Source organism: Alternaria viburni, assembly GCF_023758015.1.
Source record: "Alternaria viburni strain BMP 2772 chromosome Unknown scaffold_1, whole genome shotgun sequence".
Taxonomy (NCBI): Eukaryota; Fungi; Ascomycota; class Dothideomycetes; order Pleosporales; family Pleosporaceae; genus Alternaria; species Alternaria viburni.
The window spans coordinates 487,196-507,124 of NW_026055770.1; the positions used below are offsets into that span (position 1 = coordinate 487,196).

A 19,929-nucleotide genomic window follows, 5' to 3' on the forward strand; every position below is an offset into this window, starting at 1 on the left:
TCTAATATCATACGTCCTACCACTTGAAGCTTTCTTCAAAGTACTCCACCCCTCTAAAACCTTTATCCAACATCTGGACACTCGCTTTCCTAGCTTGATCCGCCATCAAAGCTGGTCCACAAGCCACAACCGCCAGACGTTGCTGGCCCGCATCTCTAGCAGCCTCTTGAACTGTTTCATGTACGTCAGGTCTGTGTGCCATGATTCTTACGCTCTTCAGGTCTTCGCCCAACACATCGTCTTTTGCCTCATCATCCCGAGTGACGTGCACTTCCATCTCGACTCTCTCATCACTCAACAAGCCTCTAAAGTTGCGGAGAACAGAAGTGAGGAACGCGTACTCGCGTACTGCCCATACAATCTTCACACTGCGTACACGTGATGTACTGGCCAGAACGTGGGCTAGGTGTGATAGCGGGACTGCGATACCCGTTCCACCGACTACAAACAAAATGTTTTGTGAACTGCGGAGAGGAACAGTGTGTCCATAAGGCCCTTCCACAAGGATGCGGAGTCTTTTGGGATGCAAGAGACAATGTGACTTCAATCGGGATGTGAAGCCGTCGTACGGTCGGACAAGGAACACCATGTTTGATGAGGCATCTGAGGCTTTAGACGAAAGGAGTGCATCCGACTCTGTGGTTGAGGCTGATGAAGTACGCGAGTGTTCCGGCCTCGCTGAAAGCGGCGATAGTGGCGTAGATGGAGGATTGTCCGTATCTTTTGAACTGTATGCCAACGTGAACGGATGGCTCTGATGTGCATAGAACAGATCATCCAACACGTGGATGTAGTAGTAAGAGCCAGGCCTTGGGGCTACTAAGCTCTTACTACTATCGACTTCCATACGCACGAGGTTACTGCTAGGGTCATAAGTAACCCTAGCCTTGGTACTCAGCGGGCTGCGGTTGAAAGCTAAGATTCGTGAGAGGCGCATGATCCGGTCAAAGACCCAGACACCAACGCATGGCCAGATGAATATGTTCCACTCGCCATTAGTGAAAATCTCAACATGGTAGTACATAGTCCAGAGGGTTGCGATCGAGAGCGCTATGTGCGTGACGAGGAAGAACTCGTAGTGCGCACGGCGGATACCGTAGAACGAGAACGCCAAAAGACCGCACATGGCGATGGTTGACAGTTCGCCGTTCCAAAAGTAGTGCTTCGTCCAGTAGTTTAGGAAAGATGGCCATCCTCCGCGCTCCAGTATCATCAGCGTGTATCCCACACTGTGCACTACGGCTTGTACTGTGGCAACCCTTGCCGCCCACCGATGGAAAGCGTTGTAGGTACCGAAACCCCATCCAGTCACCCAGATCAAAAGATCATTGCGCATACCAAAGAGCCAGATGAGTGGGAAGTTCGCGAGCGATATGATTCCCGTACGATCCGAAACAAAACGGAGGAATTGCACTGACTTCTTCGGCCAATAAAGGTTGCCTTCGGTCAGACGGTAGGAGCAGCTGCAGAGAACAACGTTGAGCGCGACAAAAAGAAAGATGGTAAGCGACTGGATCCGTGGTGGGATGGTACACCAGCCGTACGGTCGAGAACAACGATCGCCAAAAGCGGCAGGTGTAGTAACGTATCGCCTGAGCCATGTTCGGAGGGAAACCAAGGGACTTCGAGGTCCAGAAATCCGGCCGGATTCGACTTCTGGGACTGTTTTGTATGACATGTGGCGCTGTTCACTGCGTAGAAGTGACAGTATACGCGTCATTACACCAACGGCCACTACTACGAGCCAGAAGTAGTACATGTACCAGCTGTGGGTATTATATTAGCGAAGTTGCGCCTAGCGGGATACAGGCTCGACTTACCCATACACGAGATGGATCTCGTATTCCCAGAATGCCGCCTCCTGTACGCCACATTTAGCACTCCATAGTCTCTTTGGCCGTATAGGCAGAAACGTACCATGGTGGTGAAAGCTCGCCTTACAAGCTCATCACTTGGTATCGCAACTTCATCAATGGTCGGAAACTTCAATGCCTTTTCAGCCGCCAGTCGCGTCACTCTGGCCTTGTCGTCAGGGGTCCATTGGTCCAGAACATCGCGAAAGGAAGGTAATGTAATGTTTGCGTGTGCTTCACACCAGGGTTTCTGGTTCTCGATCCATTTTTCTGTCTGGCCATCCTGTATGCAGAACTCGTCGAAGCACAGATACAGTGATGTGAGGCGTAATTCACTTTGGCATCCTCGGATCTTGCTCGAAAGCGAAGGGTCGGTGTCGTTGAAGGTTACATAGTTGACGCCGGTCTCACATGCCAAAGGGCAGTACTTTCCCGAGTACAAAGCATGTGATGCACCTGTAAGCGTGTACAGAATGATGGAGATGGATGAAGTGCGCATGAGTGGACGCGATGAGGTACAAGATGGGGCGACGCAAGCTCGGAGTCGGAGATTGGCGGGGTCGTGAAATCTTATCAGATGTCTACGCACGGGCCCGCGCTGGCATCAGGCGCGCTTCTTTCGCGTCAGCCGGGTTGTTGCTTCGAGCTTGCAGAGGGCCAGTGTCTGTGAGAACAAAGTTTACGCAGCGGCCGTACTCGTTGTCCTAACCTCCTGTGGCACCACGTCATGTCTCACACCGCCTCAAAAGCGACCTTCCTCTCTTTACCTATCGAGCTCCGCCTAGAGATTGTCGCATACGCGCTGGAACAATCTGATGCGGGACTCACGAAACTCCACGAGTCCAATGAGGGACAAACTTGTTCTACGATAGATGAGAGGTACAAAGCTAGTACCAACCTTGCGATACGGCTGGTTTGCCGCCAGTTCAACGCTGAGTTCCGTCGCCTTGCCATCCACAGTACCCTCTTTGTGCTCGCCAGGAACTCCACACGAGTTGCCGGTCAGCAAGTCGAAGAGCTTCTCCAGGATGTCAAGAAGTTGAGGATTCACTGCGACCATGAGACCATCAGGAAATGGTGCGAGTACCCGCTGAACAGGCAATGTATGCATCTCGATGAGCTACAGTTTGTAATGCCACTCGACGACTCTGCCAACCGGACAGCCCTCGTGGGTCTGTTCAGACGTTTGCGCAACGTCAAACAAGTCAAGCTCCTCTTCCCGAATCATCGTCTTGCCAGGGAACCCTATGGGTACATCAGATTGCTCGGCGAGCTGCTGAAAGAAGACCATTTCCAGAGATACGATGCCCGGAACGCCCCCAATTTCGAGTCTACACGTTGGGAGTGGAGCTTTGACAAAAAGTCTCGTTGGGCTGTCTTTGTGGCTCGGGAACCTATGGCAATTATCCCGGAAGAGCGTTACTTGCTGCTCATGAAGCCGAAGATCGACTACATTATGGATTACATGGCATCGTAGCACCAAAACGGTAGTAGTCACTATGCGACACAGCACGTTCGCGTCGTTATGTGATGACGAGGGGGAACCGCATGGATCCATAGAGTATGCTACCAAATCAACGGATTTCAACAATGATTGACAAGTCAAAGATAGTGCGGGTGCCATGATTCGGCCCAAGGCTTTGACGCGTCTTCACGTGGTCTCCAACACAGCTGCATCCCCGAGTGCTGCGTAAGACTAGAACATCAGCATGGCTTAGCGGTATGGTAGAGTCTGGTATTATAAATGTCGCTGTGCGGAAAGAGGCCACAGTCGCTTACTGGCATTTGAGTGTGGTAGCTTAGCAATCACGCTGCTTCGGAGGCCCAGGAGATCCGACGCGGCCCCCACTTGCCCAACGATGCACTTGACGCACTGCATCGCGCCTGCCTCACCCCCAAGCGCGACTGCTATAACAGCAGCCATGCCACGCCCTTCCAGACGCCGTCTATCCCCCATATCAATTCACCGTCCACCATGAGCGCTCCGAAGCCAATCCTCATTTCCGGCGCCGGCCTCGCCTCGCTCCTACTCGCCCGCTCGCTGCACCGTTCCAAGATCCCGTTCCTCGTCTTCGAACGCGACGCGTCCATCGTCTTCAGAGCGCAGGGTTATAGGTTGAGACTCTCGGCGCAGGGTCTGGACGCCATTGAGCAAGTGCTCGGTCCGGCAGGATTCAAGACGTTCTACGACGCCTGCGGCAAGACAGGCGGGGCTGGATTCGCGGCCGTGAACCCGCTGACGGGCGAGACAATAGGTGGAGATGCTCCGAGCGTCAAGAGCGAGCCTTTGACCAGCAGAGACGGCAAGGTCGTTGGAGTGTCGCGCGGTGATATGCGCAAGCTGTTCATGGACGGCATCGAGGACCGTGTGGTTTGGAAACATCAGGTCGCAGCCTACGAGAGGACGGACAATGGTGTGCGACTAGTTTTCGCCGACGGTACCAAGTCCGAGGAGGGCTCTATGCTGATCGGTGGTGAGGGTGTTAAGAGTGCAGTCGCTGGTCAGCTGTCCAATGGGGCGATCAAAGTCTACGATCTCGGTTCCAGAGGCATACATGGACAAGCCCCGACGGCAGCCTTCAAGGCCTTGGGCGAAGGTGTCTTCCGTCTTGTCGACGATACATCACAGCCGAACGGTGGCAAGGTCTTCGTCATCACAAATGTGCGCGCAGGCGACATGGACAAGCCCGACGTCAACTTCGGCTGGACCATGATCGGCTCTCCAGGCGTCATCAAAGCGCCGAACGACAATTACACCATTACTGGGCCGCCTGCTGCACAGATAGCAAAGGCACTTACATCGCACTGGCATGATCGTGTCAAGCCACTCTTCGATAACATGGCCGAGTCGGAAGCAGCTTTCTGGAAGATAACATGTTCGTCACCAGAAGGCGTACCGAAGTGGCCCAACGACCCTCGAGTCACTCTGGTTGGCGATGCGGTGCATGCCATGACGCCGGCAGGAGGCAACGGCGCAAACACAGCTGTGCGCGACTCGGCTTTGCTCGGTCGATTGATAGCCGAAGCCTGGGAGAGAGGCGATGGCGATAGATGGACGGGTGTCACAGAAGCATATGAAAAAGAGATGCGAATATACGCAACAGAGGCTGTCAAGGCTAGCTACGGGCAGGCTACAGGGCAATTCGGCATTGATCTTGATCTCAACACTGCGCCTACAATTAACGAATATGTCGCGCCAAACTGAGTATTCTTCGTTGCAGCAGACTGGTCATCAGTCCGAACAGGATTTAGCGTCACTTTCCTCTGAGACGGCATTAGGTCGTGTTGACGAATGATACGCATCATCTTCATCCTTACTTTTAAGTGCGACTCACGGTCACTAACGATACAGGGTGTTCTGGCTGGACAATTGCAAGCCCCCAAGTCTGCCGCGGGACGAATGTCGCGTCCTCCGTTGCCGATTGTAGATTCCGCCGCAGAGCCACGACTCATGTGTAGCTTCCCCGCATCTCCATAAGGCCCACCCCCGACTTCAAAAAACCGGGCCATCCAGTACGTGCGAAATTCCCGATAACAATGGATTCGCCGCGACCACGCAAACGCCGTGCCATCAATGCATGCGTCAGTTGCCGAACGTCCAAAGTACGATGCGACGGGAACCGCCCTTGCCAACGATGTGACCGGAATGGCGCAACTTGTCAATACTTTGACGCCGTAAAGGACGAAAATGTGTTGCGGATCGAAAGGCTCGAGAATGAGATGGCTGCTCTTCGTGAACACATGCGTATCCAGCGACATCAAGACAAGAGTGTACGTAGGCCTGAAGACTACACTTGGATAAAGGAGGCAAATCAGAACATCTGGCGCCAATGTGGGCTGTAGGGCGTTCTGGTTCCTCCTTATTTGAGGTGGTGTCCTGCGCGAATCCGCGGAAAGCTAGCTGACCATGATAATGAATGCAGTTACCCATGGAGGATGCGACTGGGACAGTGCCGGAAGTCGTACTCCGGTCTATGCCCAAGTGCAACGCAACGGCCGTTGACGCAGGTCTCATCACATGGGAACAAGCTGTCCACTGGTATCAAAGGTAGACAAACTCACTGCACTTCTCGAGTTTAGATCACTGATTCTACAAAGTTTCTTCTCGGGCAGTGTATGGAAGCCCCGATTCACCTGGTCAACCATACTAAAAGCCATAGCAATACCTCGTGCCCATCTTTTGCGAGAGACATGACAACATCGCATCAGTGGCTTCACGGAGTCCAATCCTTTTTGACGCCATAGTCAGTATTGGATGTCGCGCTGCCGAAGGTTTCAACACCAGAATCTATCGTCAGTAGTTTTCCTGTATGAACTGCATATGAGACAAATGCTGACGCTGTACACCCATTTCTAGGCCGCCTCCAGACTCGAGTCCGTGATCGATTTACCGACCTATTCATCAACACCAATACCCCTACAGTAGAGGATATACAGGCCATCGCACTGGTGGCTGCGTACTCGGAGAACGCGTTCGTTCTGGTGGCCATGGCCCTTCGCTTTTCCATTCAGCTTGGGCTACCTCATGTTGTCGATCAGCTCATCGCCAAAAGTCACGCACGTTCCGGGATCGTGACCGCCCATGAGCAAGAGCTTTACCGTCTATCCAGAGTTTGGCTTGGAATCTGCAATCTTGAGCTCTTGTGAGTATCGTGTTAGCCTGGTCGGAGAGCGCTGCTAAAAACATCCAAGTTTCTCTCTAGATGGCGGTAAACTGCCGGGCCTTTCTCTTCAAATGTCATCTCGAAAGATCAGATGTCTATTAGCTCACCCAGAACGTACATCTACCGACATCCGCCTTCTCTCGCAAGTGGAGCTCAACATCATCCGCACGGAAGCTTATACAAAGATCATGGGCCGGAGTAATGACTTTATGGGTCAACACAGCGAAGACCAACTCCGGACTACGGTAGAGGAGGCTTGTGTTGAGCTGTCACTGTGGCTCGATGAATGGACCAACATTGCTCTGACCGAACCAGCGCCACATCAACGGACTCTTGCGTTGCAGAACTTGTGTATACAGCAAGCTTGGGCGACGATGACCATGTACCTAAAGGCGGTAGGCTCTTCCGGGATCGAGAACATTGCGATCATGACCGAATTTCAGCGCGACTTCATACGCAAAGCCAAGGAGGCAGCGAATCGACACCTTCACTACATGCTTCAGTCATCGTCAACACCAACTTCATCGCCGGTGTCTCATGCCTCGACCTCTGGCTCAACGTATCTCAGTACTTTCCGCTGGACACTCGACTATGTCTGGGCTAAGTGCGCCGTCTCAGTCTTGCTGGTCCTCAAGTTAGCCATTCTCCTCCGCGACCCGGTACCTTCGGTCATGGCGCTGCTCAGCGACGCGCATCGCGTACTGGAAGAGCTAAAGACTGTTACCGTGGGCCACATCGCATACTTTCAGATCTTGCAAACCAGCATCGAGAAGTGTGAAGCTGCTCTCCGAGAGTATGCTGCGGAACAGATACCCGACCAGGACTCTTCGATGGCGGGAGCGAGAAGCAGTGTAGCTGAAGACGAGTTCCAGGGTTACGTTCCCAGCGAGTTCGTCTTCGAGTGGGGTGAGTTTGGACTGTAGAAACGCTCGTGAAATCTATACTGACTTTGTACGTCCACCTCTGCAGACTTTCCTGGGCTCAACCTAAAACATATGCCGCTCGGATGGCAAGACCTCTTTGTCAACATCGACAGCTTGTTCTAGACGAAATGCATGCTTGGAAGGCAGGCTGCCGTATAAGAGCCGTGCATGGTGCGTGGATCCGAGGGTCAAGCATATCCTGGGAGTATCAACAGTGTTTACATGCACATGTCAATGGAGCAAATGTTGTATGTAAGTTCAGTGTATATTGTAACTAAGCTACAACTACCGGAAGTCATGTTTCAAGCGTCAACCCGTTGATCAATATACATAGATGAAGTCCTCGTTCTTGATGTCAGTCACATCATCGAACGCCTTGTCGCCCACACCGCTGGCTTGTGCATTCTCAGCTCCCTCTGCATCACCCTCGCGCGCAGAACCCATGCTAGTATCGACGACGATGGCCGACTTTCCCATGCTCTCTCTTGTTGCCGCATGCTTCCGGTTCAGAAGCTTGATCCAGAACATTGCAAGCAGGATCAGGACGACGATCGCGATGAAGAGAGCGAGGTTGGCGCGGAGGCCTCGGTAGTAGTGTGGTTTTTCTGACGGTTTGAAGAGCTGTGGGCCGATGATGTTGCCGGCGCTGGCGCCGACGAAGAGGATACTTGTCGTTACTTTACGCTTCGTGTCGCCTCCTGTGTTTTGGCCTGACCAGCTATAGATTAAAGGTGAAATGCCGGGATAGAAAGACGTCAGCTGGAAGCACAGGGTTAGTAGGTTACATGTTTTGCGTTGCCACTACTTACGTAGTATCCGAGAAGAAGTACACCGCGATTCGAGTCGCCGCGGCCAACGACCATGAGGATGACGATGCCGGCGATTGGTGGTATACATAAGAGTATCAGCACGGGCGACTTCCGTTTCAGCCACGTGGCTAGCCAAGCTCCACCGCAGGTAGCTATAATCTGGATGACGCCGAAAGGCATGTTGAAGAGGATCGTAGCGAAGGGCCCAAACCCAAAACCTGAAATTCGAGCAATCAGTGGAGTTCAGACTTGCAGCTTGCAGGAACGTTGGACTTACTCTGGATGATCAGAGGCCCGAAAGCACTGATACCACCACTCGGGATGCTGATCGCTGTCAACATGGAAAACCAAAGCCATGTCTTGGGATCCATGAATGCCTCCAGTACGTGGTCCCACTTCCAGACACGAGATGCAACGCCCATCTGGTTCATACGCAGACGCTCGACAGCGACGAGCTTTTCGTGATCGTTGAAGAACTTGGCCTAAAGATTGGGGCACGAAGTCAGTATATCTCTCACATCAACTAGTACAGGGAAACCACTTGCCTCCATGGGTGAATCGGGCATGAACAACCATACAAAGACCGAAACGACGACTGTGAGGAGACCACAAAAGAGAAAGATGATCTGGTATGAGTACAGAAGATTGGACTGGATGTGGCCCAACCCGTAGCAGAGCAGACTGCCGAGGATGTTGACCATGCCCAGCATGGCGTACCAAGCTGCGTTTCGGTTCGTTTGCTCGCCGCGCTTATACCACATCTGTACAACGGCGATGAAAGCAGGAGCTGGATGCGTTAGCGTGAGTCTTCGTGATGGCTTGAAGACTTGGCTTACCAACGGCAGCTTCGAAAGCGCCCAACAAGAATCGCGTGGCCATCAGCCCAGCGAAGCTGCTGGCACCCGCCATTCCGCATAATATGCAGCCCCAGGTGAACACCATAACACCCATGAACTTCCCCATCCTGAGCTTGACCAGCAACACTGCCACCAACGGCTGTGCCACTAGCTGCGCAATATACACGATACTCCCAAGCCATGAGTATTGTTGACTGTTGGGATCGAGGTTTGCATCTTCGATGAGGCCAAAGACGGAGGCGTAGGACAACGTGGTCTTGTCGAGTGATTGGAGGAAGTAGACGCTGAGTAGGATAGGCAAGATGACAAGATCAATCTTCTTCAAGACGCGTTTGTTCTCGGCAGATGTTACGACGATGCGTTCGTTCGAGGCGAGAAGTGCGGCGGCTTTGTCTTTGCCTTTGCCGTCCGTCGCATTGGCTGGCTTGTAAAGCGACTCCGTGGTTTCGACGTTGGGCTTGGACGCGGCGACGTCGTCGGTCACCTCCGGTTTCGACATGTTCAACAAGAAGACTACAATCAACCCAGGAAGAGTCTGAGATAATGCTGCAGTAGTAGGTCAATATGGCCCGACTGCACTTATACGCATCCCCACGGGGACCCCAGACGCTGATCTTGTCTTTCTTCGGGCTAGGTCTCGTGGCTACGGCCGAAGAAACCGGCAGCCAAGGATGGATGCCTTTAGCCTCGTGACGAGGGTAGGATCCTTCGGTTTTCTCCGATGGTACTTTCGGGCGAAGTTCAATGGCCTGTCTTGCTATAAGTACAGTATGATTCATGATGGTCATGATACTTGGCAAGAAGACAGGCATTGCTAACTGTTAAACCCGTTCTATACTCATCATGCCGATGCTTGAGCACGTCCCCAGCGGCTACCAAGCTGCTCCCGCGGCGGCATCGTCTAATACGAGCGTTGAGTTGCAATCAAACTCGGGCTTTGTTTTCACATTTGACGCTTTACGACCTGGACTTTTCCGAACAACTTTTACGTCGCCCAAACACTTGTTGCCGCCGCACCGAGCCACACCAGTACCGAGCAAGACCCTGGACGACACGACTGCGGCACGGGTATCATCAAGCACCACCTCAAAAGCATTCGCCGTCGATGGAGTCACTGCCAATGTGGATTGGGAAGGCGGTGTACCCATAGTATCACTTACGCTTCCTGGCCAAAAGACACCCATTCATACCGATCTGCCCAATCGCTCCTATGTTGCTGATGGGCCTGGGGTTTCGCACTACACACGCTACAATAATGGGACCCTTCACCTTGGACTTGGCGAGAAGCCAGCACCCATGGATTTATCAAATCGCCATTTCGTTCTCTCCGCCACCGACTCTTTCGGCTACGATGTTTATCGTACAGACCCGCTCTATAAGCACATTCCTCTCCTGATCAATTGCACGCCAGATGGCTGTGTTGGTATCTTCTCAACATCGCATGCCCGTGGCTTCTACTCTGTAAGAAGTACCGCTGTACACCTGCATCTGAGACACATACTGACCTCTTTTACCAGGTCGGCTCTGAGATGGATGGGATGTGGGGACGCTTCAAAGTATATCGTCAAGACTACGGCGGCCTCGAGGAGTACCTCCTGGTGGGAAAGACACTACCGGATATTGTGCGCATCTACGCTGACCTCGTTGGCTATCCACTTCTGGTGCCGCGGTGGGCATTCGGTTACCTGGCTGGTGGTATGAAGTACTCCATGACGGACGACCCACCTGCTAGTCAGAGCATGATGGAGTTTGCTGCCAAGCTCAAAGAACACGACATTCCCTGCTCCGGCATGCAAATGTCATCTGGCTATACGGTCGCAGAGACAGAACCGAAGACGCGCAACGTGTTTACTTGGAATAAGCATCGGTTTCCTGATCCGAAAGGCTGGATCGATGCTTATCACAAGGAAGGCATTCGGCTCATTGCAAACGTGAAGCCGTATGTATTGGGCAGTCATCCCGAGTATCAAAAGCTCAAAGACGCTGGCGCATTCTTTACGGACTCTTTGACACTCGCATCGGCTGAAGCGAGACTGTGGAGCGCGGGTGGAGGTGAGAGTGGAGTCGGTGGCCATATCGACTTCACTTCCAAGGCCGGGTACCAGTGGTGGTACGACGGCATCCGCGAGCTGAAGCGTGTCGGTATTGACTGCATTTGGAACGACAACAACGAATACACTGTTCCACACGACGGCTGGCAGTGCGCGCTAGATGAGCCAGCAGTTACCCAAGAGCCCAAGAGCGACCACTATGGCAACAGCATCGGATTCTGGGGTCGTGCCCTCAACACCGAACTGATGGGGAGATCTTCGCACGATGCGGCCTTGGAGATGGAACCTGCGCAACGCCCTTTCATCTTGACCCGAAGCGCCACAGCAGGAACGCTTCGATACTGCGCAAGTGCCTGGAGCGGAGACAATGTCACCTCATGGCCAGGCATGAAAGGCGCCAACGCTCTGTCCCTCACCGCGGGCGTGTGTCTAATGCAATGCTACGGCCACGACATAGGCGGTTTCGAAGGCCCACAGCCCAGTCCCGAGCTTCTCGTCCGCTGGTGCCAGCAAGGCATCTACAGTCCGCGCTTCGCCATCAATTGCTTCAAAACGGGCAAGGACAACCGCGTCGGCGATGTTATCGAGCCTTGGATGTATCCCGAGGTGACTAGCATAATCCGCGACACGATCAAGCGCCGCTACGAACTCATCCCCTATCTCTACTCGCTAGCGCTGCATTCTCACATGACTGCCACGCCACCGCAGCGTTGGACTGGATGGGAATATGAGAGCGATCCGGAGATTTGGACCAACAAGATTCTTACCGATGGCGAAACACAGTACTGGCTTGGTGATGCACTACTGGTCGGTGGTGTCTTCACTCCTGGTGCCGAGACTGCTAGCATGTACCTTCCCAAGGACGCTTCAGACCCTGATGCCGCGTTTCTGGACCTGAACAACGACCCACAAACGTATTACAGCGCGGGACAGTGGGTTGATGTTGCATCGCACTGGCAGTCCAGCATTCCTGTCTTGGCGAAAGTTGGAAGCGCGATACCTGTTGGACGGGCGGAACAAGTCCTCTCTGTAGGCGAAACAAACGACCCGGCAAACCTGCCCCTGGACGACTACCGGGGGGTAGAGATCTTCCCTCCAAAGGCTTCTTCCAACGGTAAAGTCTACACGTCTACTTGGTACGAAGACGACGGTGTTTCGCCGCCGCCAGCCAGGATCTCCGTCTTTACAGTATCCTTCGAGTCAACGGCCACGCAGGTACTGGTGCGATATGAGGAGAAATTGCAAGATGGCTTCGTCCCGCATTGGAAGGACCTGGAGGTTGTCCTGCCGAGGGGCGATGAGAGAAGCGTTGTCTTCAATGGCGCGGATGCGGAGAAGACGGGAACCGACAAGTTGGGCAGAGGGAGGTGGAAGGGTAGTGTTGGAGGGAGGAAATAAGCGTTGATTGCAGCTAGCACAAATTGAGCTGTGGATATTTCATATGTACCCGCTTGTGCCGCTCTGTGATTAGACCCTGATGGTTCTGCCCCGCTAGACACGACACCGCATTTTGGCGGCCGATCACGGCGAATGCAAGGACCGGTGTATAGATGTAGGTCATAGATGCCATCCACGAATTAGATTATAAGACGTTTATTTGAAGCGTTTGCCATCCAACCAGCAAGCCTTCCTAGCTCAGTGGTAGAGCGCGTCACTAGTAATGACGAGGTCGTCAGTGAGTAACACCCCCATTCGAAGCACGCAGGAGACGACCGACGCTGACGTGCCGTGAAGGTTCAATTCTGGCGGAAGGCAACTACGGCAGCAGGCAGACGCCATTCCTTTTTGCTGGTGTCGTCCTGGGGTTCTGTTGCGAAGAATGTTCTTTTTTGCGGCATTGTGGTGGTTGAGGGGCAAAGTGGGGCTCATGCGTCTTCATCCTTCTATTGCTTATGCGACAACATCAAAAGCAGGATATTGAACAATTACAAACGACGGGAACAGTCTTCTCCGACCCCTAGCTGCAACGGCGTCTCTCACAGCAGGCATGCGACAATGTCCCCAACGTCCAGTCATGGCACGACCCGTTGTCTCCTTTCCACCACCATGGACGTTTCTAATTCCCTCCACGATGCCTTCACCAAAACATTCCCATCTCTAATCCCAAGACGGTGAACTCTAACAAACTCACGCTCTGCTTCGTCTCCCCTACGCTTCCCAACAACAACAGTACCAGAACCCGTCGTCGGCTTCTCAGCACCAGGTTCCTTCTGCTCTTCAAGCCACGGATACCACGCCCTGACAAAATTAACATCCCCCACCGACGGCGCCGTATTAACCTGAATCGCCCACGTGGACCCAAAGCGCGCAGCAACAAGCGGACAAACACTGATATCGTTCTTTTCCCAGCAATTAGAGTCGGCGGCATACGCATTCGAAGGATAAATCATGATGGAGCCGAGATCAAAGGGGCCCTCGTCCATGATAGGAGCGTAGATGCTGTTGAAAGCGGCGTTCTTGATGTACTGTGCACCAGCTTCGAAGTTGAATTCGTTCGCAAAACCTTGCTCGGTGCAGAGGCGTTCTGCGGCGTCTTGGTGGCCGGCGACGCTGGCGGCGATGAGGGCGTCTTTGTAGCCTACTAGTTTGTCGCACCGGAAGAGGACGTTTTCGTCGCGGTCAAACAGGCAGTGCTCGTGAGCCATGCCGAGGACGTGACCGATCTGGCCATCGTGTCAGCGGACTTGGAGACGAGGGGTGTTCGACCGGCAACATAGTGACTTACTTCGTGGGCTACCCGATGTGGCTCGGTGCTTTTCGAGCCCATGACTATGTAATGACGGCCAGGGGTGGTTTTGCGATGATCATATCCAATGCTAGCGTATGGCGCTTCTTCTTCTGCCCCAAGGTGTATTGCAAGAGCGTCCGCGCTCACTTTTGGGTTCCACGTCCCAGGCTCTTTCTTGTCCTTGTAGTCATCGAGGTAGCAGGTCGGATACGTTCTCTCATTTTTATCCTCGTTGCCATCATGAATCTCCATCCACCCGAGGCAATGGCCATTCGCAGCACTTGCCGGTGTCTTGATGGCGTCGGCCCATATCTTGAACCCCTTCTGGAGTGGACAATCAAGTTCCGCTTTGGCCTTGGCGGTCGCAAAGCAATATCGAAGGAGACGAATCCGGCCCTTCTTGGGGATGCTGATGGGAGGCCAAGGTTGCGCGATACCAAATTTGAAGTGATTCATGTTACCCTCCTGGGGGCCGATTGAGCCAGGATCAAGGGCGTCAGTTTCGGATCCGGTTCGACAGTACCGATTCGTGGAGGCTAGTACTAATGTAAGAACCCCTAAGAACAGGAGAAATAACAAGGCCATACGCATTGCAACGATTCCTGGTAGACAGGCAGATGAGATCGGTTCTATATGTAGCGGTAATGGTCGTAATTGTCAGGTTGATCCTTATGTACATTTCACTCGACTATGGATATGATTCAGCGTAGACGCTAGGTCACGACTCCACAAGAAGTGAATGTGCAGCTGCGTAGAAAATTATTCCAGGCAACGATGTCAGATAGGAGGTTGATGCGATCGCGTGCGCACACATCAGGGACCGTGCAAACGGCTGCACTACCACATCGACCTCAAATTGTAGAGTGCGTGATTTGTTGTAGAACAAGTAGTCGGGCATCTCAAGCTATGTTGATAAAGGAAACACCGGGTGCAATGATGAAGGCTGTGAACCAATCCTGTGAACATTTTGAATGAATGATTCCATGTATGCTCTACGCTTGCCATGTGATACCGCGTCATCTACGAAGACATGCCATGTAACGCCAGTCTAAATGCAGTATATGCTTGTGAAAATGAACTGAAAGTGAAGGGAAAGACCGCTGAATGATAATGAGGGTATGACGCTATGCAAGAAACAAAGAAGGGAAATGTAATGCCGCTAGGACTTAGATCTCACGTCCTTTCTTTTCCTGATGCTCCAATTCTTTGACGTACTTGACGAAAGTCTTCTTATGAACCTACTTGCAGTTAGTATTGCTCAGTCTCAACTGCTAACGTGATACGTACCAGACCAGCGTACTTGCCATCCCTGAGCACGCATATATATCGTAGTCCGAGCTTTACAAAGCATTCGTATACCAAGTCCATCGGTGAATGAACATCCAATGCAACAGGTGCTGGGTCAATATATGGAGTGAAATCACTTGGATCATAGGCTTCTTGCTCTTCTTCGTCTTGGGGCTCACGCCCTGCAGCCCAATCGACTCGTGGTGACATGAGGCAAAGCGTGTTCTCTTCGTTCTCCAGCTTATCGAGCGCAAACTCTAGATCTGGTGCGGGAATGAGGCCAACAAGAACGCCGTTTTTGATGATGGATAGGCCGCCGTCCAGTTCACCTATCATTTGCAGTCCACGTTGCTTTGCACGCAGCTCGACTGCAGGGATGAGCGCGTCTTCTGAAATATCGATGATATGATCCTGTCTCTTCCCAGTAGTGATGTCGCCAAGCTCGGATGTGAAGATGGGCCGAACTTTGTTATCGAGGAATGGGTACGAGTTCATGTCTGTGAGCAAGTCGTAGATACTGAGCGGTTCAATAGCATCCGCCACCCATTTCGCGACCAGGATGCCGAGAGAGAAAGGGAGTACGTGATCCAGACTACCAGTGAGCTCGAATAAGATGACTGCCAGTGTGATACTGAGACGAGTGACGCCAGTCATCGTTGCTCCAGCAGCCACTAACGCGTACACTCCAGGAACGACGCATGAACCTGGCGGACCATCAGGCGAACACTCTCCGAAGACGCCCAGATGATTGAAGCGTAGAGCAGCAAGTTGAACAGTGTGGCCGATAAAGCGCCCGGCGAGACCGCCTACGACCATGGAAGGTACATAGATACCGGCTGGGACCTTGATACCAAAGGTGACGACAGTCAGAAGAGCTTTGATGACAAATGCGAAGAACAAGGTCTTGAGTACGCTCGGAATATGCTCGAGAGTCGGACAGAGACCGTCGCCGGTGTCAGTGTACGTGTCGCACGGACTTGCCAGTTCGAACAAGAGTTCGGTGACGGGAAGTTTGGTGTATCGGTTCCAGAAACTGATCAAACCAGTCACAAGCGCAACCAGGAAGACCTCAAGGAGCGGATGCTTCTTGATAACGGGTATGCGACGGAATGTTCGTGCCCAGATGCGAGATGCTTTGATGAACAATGCGCCGAGAACACCGCCCACAGCGCCGGTGAAGACAAAGGTCGCAAGTTCAAAAAACTTCCAGTCTAGATGATAACGAACCTCGAAAAGCACGATCTTCTTGGTGCCGTATGGATCCAGGAATTTAAGAGATAATGCAGCCGCCTACAAGCGATTAGCGAGGTCGAGAAAAGGGACTAGTGACTTACGATGCAGCAAAAGAAGGTTCTGAAGAGTGTCTTGGATGGAAAGTAGTAGCTCACTTCCTCCAAACTGAAGAGCACTCCGCCAATCGGAGCGCCGAAAGCTACGGCAACACCACTAGCGGCACTAGCGCTGAGAATCTCCCTGCGTTTGCCGTCGTTGTTGCTATACTTTGAGAATATACGACACGCAATGTTTCCTATGCAAGTCGCAATGTGCACGTATGGGCCCTCCTTACCGAGACTGAGGCCCGATGCAACACTGAGGATCAGAGCTAGCGTCTTGACGAGCAGTGTGCGTACACCCAGGTAACCGTGGAGAACGAAACCACTGAGGATGACCTTGACTTCGGCTACACCACTGCCAGCAGCGGAGTAGTAGACCATGGGTGGCCGTGCCTGGACTTCCTGGAACCTTGACTCTGGGCTGATGCTGCGCTTGCGGTCTTCTTCCTCTGCCTGATCAGAGTATCTCCGGACTTCTGCGCCGAGGTTTTCGTCGAGTGTGGACAGTGAGATGGCTGAAGGGATGACTGTTTTTGTGGTGAGCGTGAGCAGACACGAGGCCATGGAGAGCAAGATGACGGAGAGGACGAAAAAGCCATATTGGGTCTGGACGACGTCCAGCCTGTCATTGCGGACCGCCTCGGACCACTTGAGCCAGTTGTCGCATATCGAGGCACCTTGGCAGCACGCCTTGCGGCTCTTGTTCCAACCGGTAGTGCAATAGCCCTGCTTCAGATCGAACAGCGTGGTCTCGGTGGTGTTGACGAAGTAGGCGCACACGGCAGTGAGCACGCCGATTAGGGCTACCAGAATCCAGCCCTGCGCACCGTCGAACCAAGCGGCGAGGCGGCCCCTGATGTCCTTTCGGCTCCGCAGGGCCTTGACGCGGTAGGCGTCGGCGATGTTGTCGTGGACCCAGTCGGTCGACGTGAACTGATCGTACCACACGCGGTTGTCCTGGAAGAAGGAGGCCTTTGCGGAGTGCATGCTCTGCTCGAGGCCCGCCCCCCGCTCGCCCAGGGCATTGACGAGGCGCTGGCTGAAGGTGTGGCCGCCGGTGAGGGAGCCCCGGCGGCTCCGCATGCGCGAGCTGGTGGGCAGCTGGCTGTTGTTGCGCGTCATGCCCGGGCGAGGGGTGCCCGGGGAGGTGGCGGGCAGGCTCTTGTAGGACCTGGCCCCCCGCAGATGGGGCACTCCTAGCAGGGCGGTCCGCTCGTTGACGCTGCCCGTCGACCTCGTGAGGTCCGTGTCCGAGGCACGCATCGGGCGCTGGGCGCTGAAGGTGAGCGTGGGCGACGTGGGCGTGGTGCTGCTGAAGGTGTCGTCGCGCTCGCGCTGTTCGGCGGCGTAGTCATCGTCGGCGTCGTAGTCGTCGACGCTGTGGTACGACTGCATCGACTTGGGCATGGCGAGGGCGGTGGGTAGGGAGGCAGCAGCTACAATCGGGGCAGGGGCGGTCTATTAGTGTCGAGGGCAGCCAGAGACATGTCGCCGAGCAGAGGCCGCTATCATGGTCATCCGGAAAACGATGGCGGTGTCACGATGGATATGTTATGGCTGGGCACCATGGCTGCTCCCCACTATGCCGCGGATCCCTCCAGGATGCGTTGTTGTCCTGTGTCCGGGGCGAGATAGGCTCCGCCGCGGGTCCGCCAGCTGTTTCAGACCGGCTTGCGTGTGCAGGGCGGCCAGGCGAACAAAGCAGCAAAAGCAGCAGCTCGAGCAGCTCCAGCAGGCAGCGGTGCGCAGCCCTCGGAGGCTGACCTCAGGTGTCTCACCACCGCAAAGGGCGGTAGGCGCGTCCCATGTGATTATTGGGGTGCACCCGTGGACGCGATGGTGACGGAACGCAGGGCAAACGGAAGGTGCTAACCCTACACGGAGAAGGCGCGATGCCGTAGCCGCCAATCGCAGCCCCCAGCCCCACCACTACACACTGACGTGCGTCTCGCGGTCGGGAGAATTGGGGGGTAGAGGCTGCCAATCTGTCGTTTCTTATCCGCCCGTGCATCCATCTGCTGCTGAGCCGCTGATCTGAAGATACAGACGACGCAACTCGGGAAAGCCGGTTTCGGAACACCGGGATTTCGCCGAGCGAGATATCCAAGGTACTAGCAGACATTCCGGAAGGTCTGACGACGATCGTGCCTACATCTCTCTAAAAGCATTCAAGATGGTGAGTCCTGCTGGACATTGAGTGCCATTGGGACTGCGTGCTGATGACTGTAGCCTGCTCTCTATGAACAGTTCTTCCTCTTCGGAGACAGCATAACCCAGGATTCCTTCTCCCAGGAGCGAGGCTTTGCCTTCTCTGCAGCCCTTCAAGCTGGTCAGTCCAAATATCATCATGTCTCCCGATCACTATCCCATGCAAAACATCTCTTCGTGAAGCTTCCGCGGCGGCCATTGGCTCGGGCGACTGTGAATGGCACTAATGATTCCAACAGCATACATCAGGCGACTGGATGTAGTCAACCGCGGCTTCAGGTTATGACGTCCTACCCTTACGACCGCACCGACAACTAACACCATGACAGTGGGTACAACACCCGCCAAGCTCTCCAGATACTGCCCGCCATCGTGCCCCCGCCGGATCAGGCTAAGATTCGGTTCATGGTAAGACTTGTCCATGCTAGCATCGATGCAGCCCTGACTGACCATACAGACCATCTTCTTCGGCGCCAACGACTCATCGTTACCAGATGCGCCAAACAAGCAGCATATTCCTCTTGATGAGTTCATCAAAAACCTAAAGGACATCATGTCCCATCCGCAGATCAAAGCCCACGACCCTCGTATCATCCTAGTAGCTCCTCCCCCAATCAACGAGCATCTGTGGTGGCCAAGAGACCAGTCGAACGGATATGCTAGCGTGACGCGACTGGCGGGTGCGACCAAAACATATGCCGATGCAGTCGTTCAACTTGGCGCCGAGCTTGGCCTGCCTGTCGTAAATCTCTGGAAAGCCTTCATGGCGAGGACGGACTTCAAGGCAGATATTTGGAAGCTGGGCGATGATCTCCCGGGCTCTTTAGACGTCTCGCAGAATGACGCCCTCGTGGAGCTTATGTACGATGGTAAGGGTTTCGCAAAACCTTCCTGTTTCCTCGCCATGCTAACTGCACGTTTCAGGGCTTCACTTGAACCCAGCAGGATACGAGATCTTCTACCAGGAGTTGATCAAGGTCATCGCAGAGCAGTGGCCGGATCAAGTAAGTTCTGACTGTATGAAATGCATGAGGTAGATACTGACTTTGTGCCTCCACTTTTGCAGTCGCCTGAGAAGCTGCCCATGGTACTGCCGCCGTGGAACGATCAGGAAGCGTGGAAACAGTGGGAGAGTGCTCAGTCTTCTTCGATCTAGCGCAAAAGTGGTAGACATTGGATGTGGGCAAGCTTGATTTCAGCTGCGCGATCAAGCGG

The 19,929-nt window shown here is 53.7% G+C and overlaps 8 protein-coding genes and 1 non-coding gene across 9 annotated transcripts; 6 read left to right on the forward strand and 3 right to left on the reverse strand.

Annotated features, from left to right (window-relative positions):
* Window positions 1-16: 16 nt before the first annotated feature.
* J4E79_000176 (uncharacterized protein) lies at window positions 17-2,352 on the reverse strand (the record flags this gene model as incomplete). Its single annotated transcript, XM_049349094.1, has 3 exons — window positions 17-1,766; window positions 1,821-1,861; window positions 1,918-2,352. The coding sequence occupies 3 exons, from the start codon at window positions 2,350-2,352 to the stop codon at window positions 17-19; spliced, it is 2,226 nt and encodes a 741-aa protein (XP_049215881.1).
* Window positions 2,353-2,580: 228 nt separating this feature from the next.
* J4E79_000177 (uncharacterized protein) lies at window positions 2,581-3,330 on the forward strand (the record flags this gene model as incomplete). The annotated part of the gene is made up of 1 exon (XM_049349095.1): window positions 2,581-3,330. The coding sequence occupies one exon, from the start codon at window positions 2,581-2,583 to the stop codon at window positions 3,328-3,330; it is 750 nt and encodes a 249-aa protein (XP_049215882.1).
* Window positions 3,331-3,828: 498 nt separating this feature from the next.
* J4E79_000178 (uncharacterized protein) lies at window positions 3,829-5,058 on the forward strand (the record flags this gene model as incomplete). The annotated part of the gene is made up of 1 exon (XM_049349096.1): window positions 3,829-5,058. One exon carries the CDS (start codon window positions 3,829-3,831, stop codon window positions 5,056-5,058), a length of 1,230 nt encoding a protein of 409 aa, XP_049215883.1.
* A 1,530-nt stretch (window positions 5,059-6,588) lies between these two features.
* J4E79_000179 (uncharacterized protein) lies at window positions 6,589-7,563 on the forward strand (the record flags this gene model as incomplete). The annotated part of the gene is made up of 2 exons (XM_049349097.1): window positions 6,589-7,423; window positions 7,487-7,563. The coding sequence occupies 2 exons, from the start codon at window positions 6,589-6,591 to the stop codon at window positions 7,561-7,563; spliced, it is 912 nt and encodes a 303-aa protein (XP_049215884.1).
* Window positions 7,564-7,761: 198 nt separating this feature from the next.
* J4E79_000180 (uncharacterized protein) lies at window positions 7,762-9,605 on the reverse strand (the record flags this gene model as incomplete). The annotated part of the gene is made up of 5 exons (XM_049349098.1): window positions 7,762-8,199; window positions 8,250-8,467; window positions 8,527-8,731; window positions 8,795-9,036; window positions 9,086-9,605. The coding sequence occupies 5 exons, from the start codon at window positions 9,603-9,605 to the stop codon at window positions 7,762-7,764; spliced, it is 1,623 nt and encodes a 540-aa protein (XP_049215885.1).
* A 344-nt stretch (window positions 9,606-9,949) lies between these two features.
* J4E79_000181 (uncharacterized protein) lies at window positions 9,950-12,555 on the forward strand (the record flags this gene model as incomplete). Its single annotated transcript, XM_049349099.1, has 2 exons — window positions 9,950-10,567; window positions 10,624-12,555. The coding sequence occupies 2 exons, from the start codon at window positions 9,950-9,952 to the stop codon at window positions 12,553-12,555; spliced, it is 2,550 nt and encodes an 849-aa protein (XP_049215886.1).
* A 226-nt stretch (window positions 12,556-12,781) lies between these two features.
* On the forward strand, window positions 12,782-12,912 carry J4E79_000182. Its single transcript has one exon. It is a non-coding gene; the product is annotated as a tRNA-Thr (tRNA).
* A 257-nt stretch (window positions 12,913-13,169) lies between these two features.
* J4E79_000183 (uncharacterized protein) lies at window positions 13,170-17,913 on the reverse strand (the record flags this gene model as incomplete). The annotated part of the gene is made up of 5 exons (XM_049349100.1): window positions 13,170-13,820; window positions 14,033-14,421; window positions 15,063-15,123; window positions 15,173-16,462; window positions 16,507-17,913. The coding sequence occupies 5 exons, from the start codon at window positions 17,911-17,913 to the stop codon at window positions 13,170-13,172; spliced, it is 3,798 nt and encodes a 1,265-aa protein (XP_049215887.1).
* Window positions 17,914-18,679: 766 nt separating this feature from the next.
* Window positions 18,680-19,870, forward strand: J4E79_000184 (uncharacterized protein; the record flags this gene model as incomplete). The annotated part of the gene is made up of 7 exons (XM_049349101.1): window positions 18,680-18,682; window positions 18,736-18,835; window positions 18,954-18,993; window positions 19,044-19,122; window positions 19,172-19,583; window positions 19,639-19,718; window positions 19,781-19,870. The coding sequence occupies 7 exons, from the start codon at window positions 18,680-18,682 to the stop codon at window positions 19,868-19,870; spliced, it is 804 nt and encodes a 267-aa protein (XP_049215888.1).
* Between the last annotated feature and the right edge of the window lie 59 nt (window positions 19,871-19,929).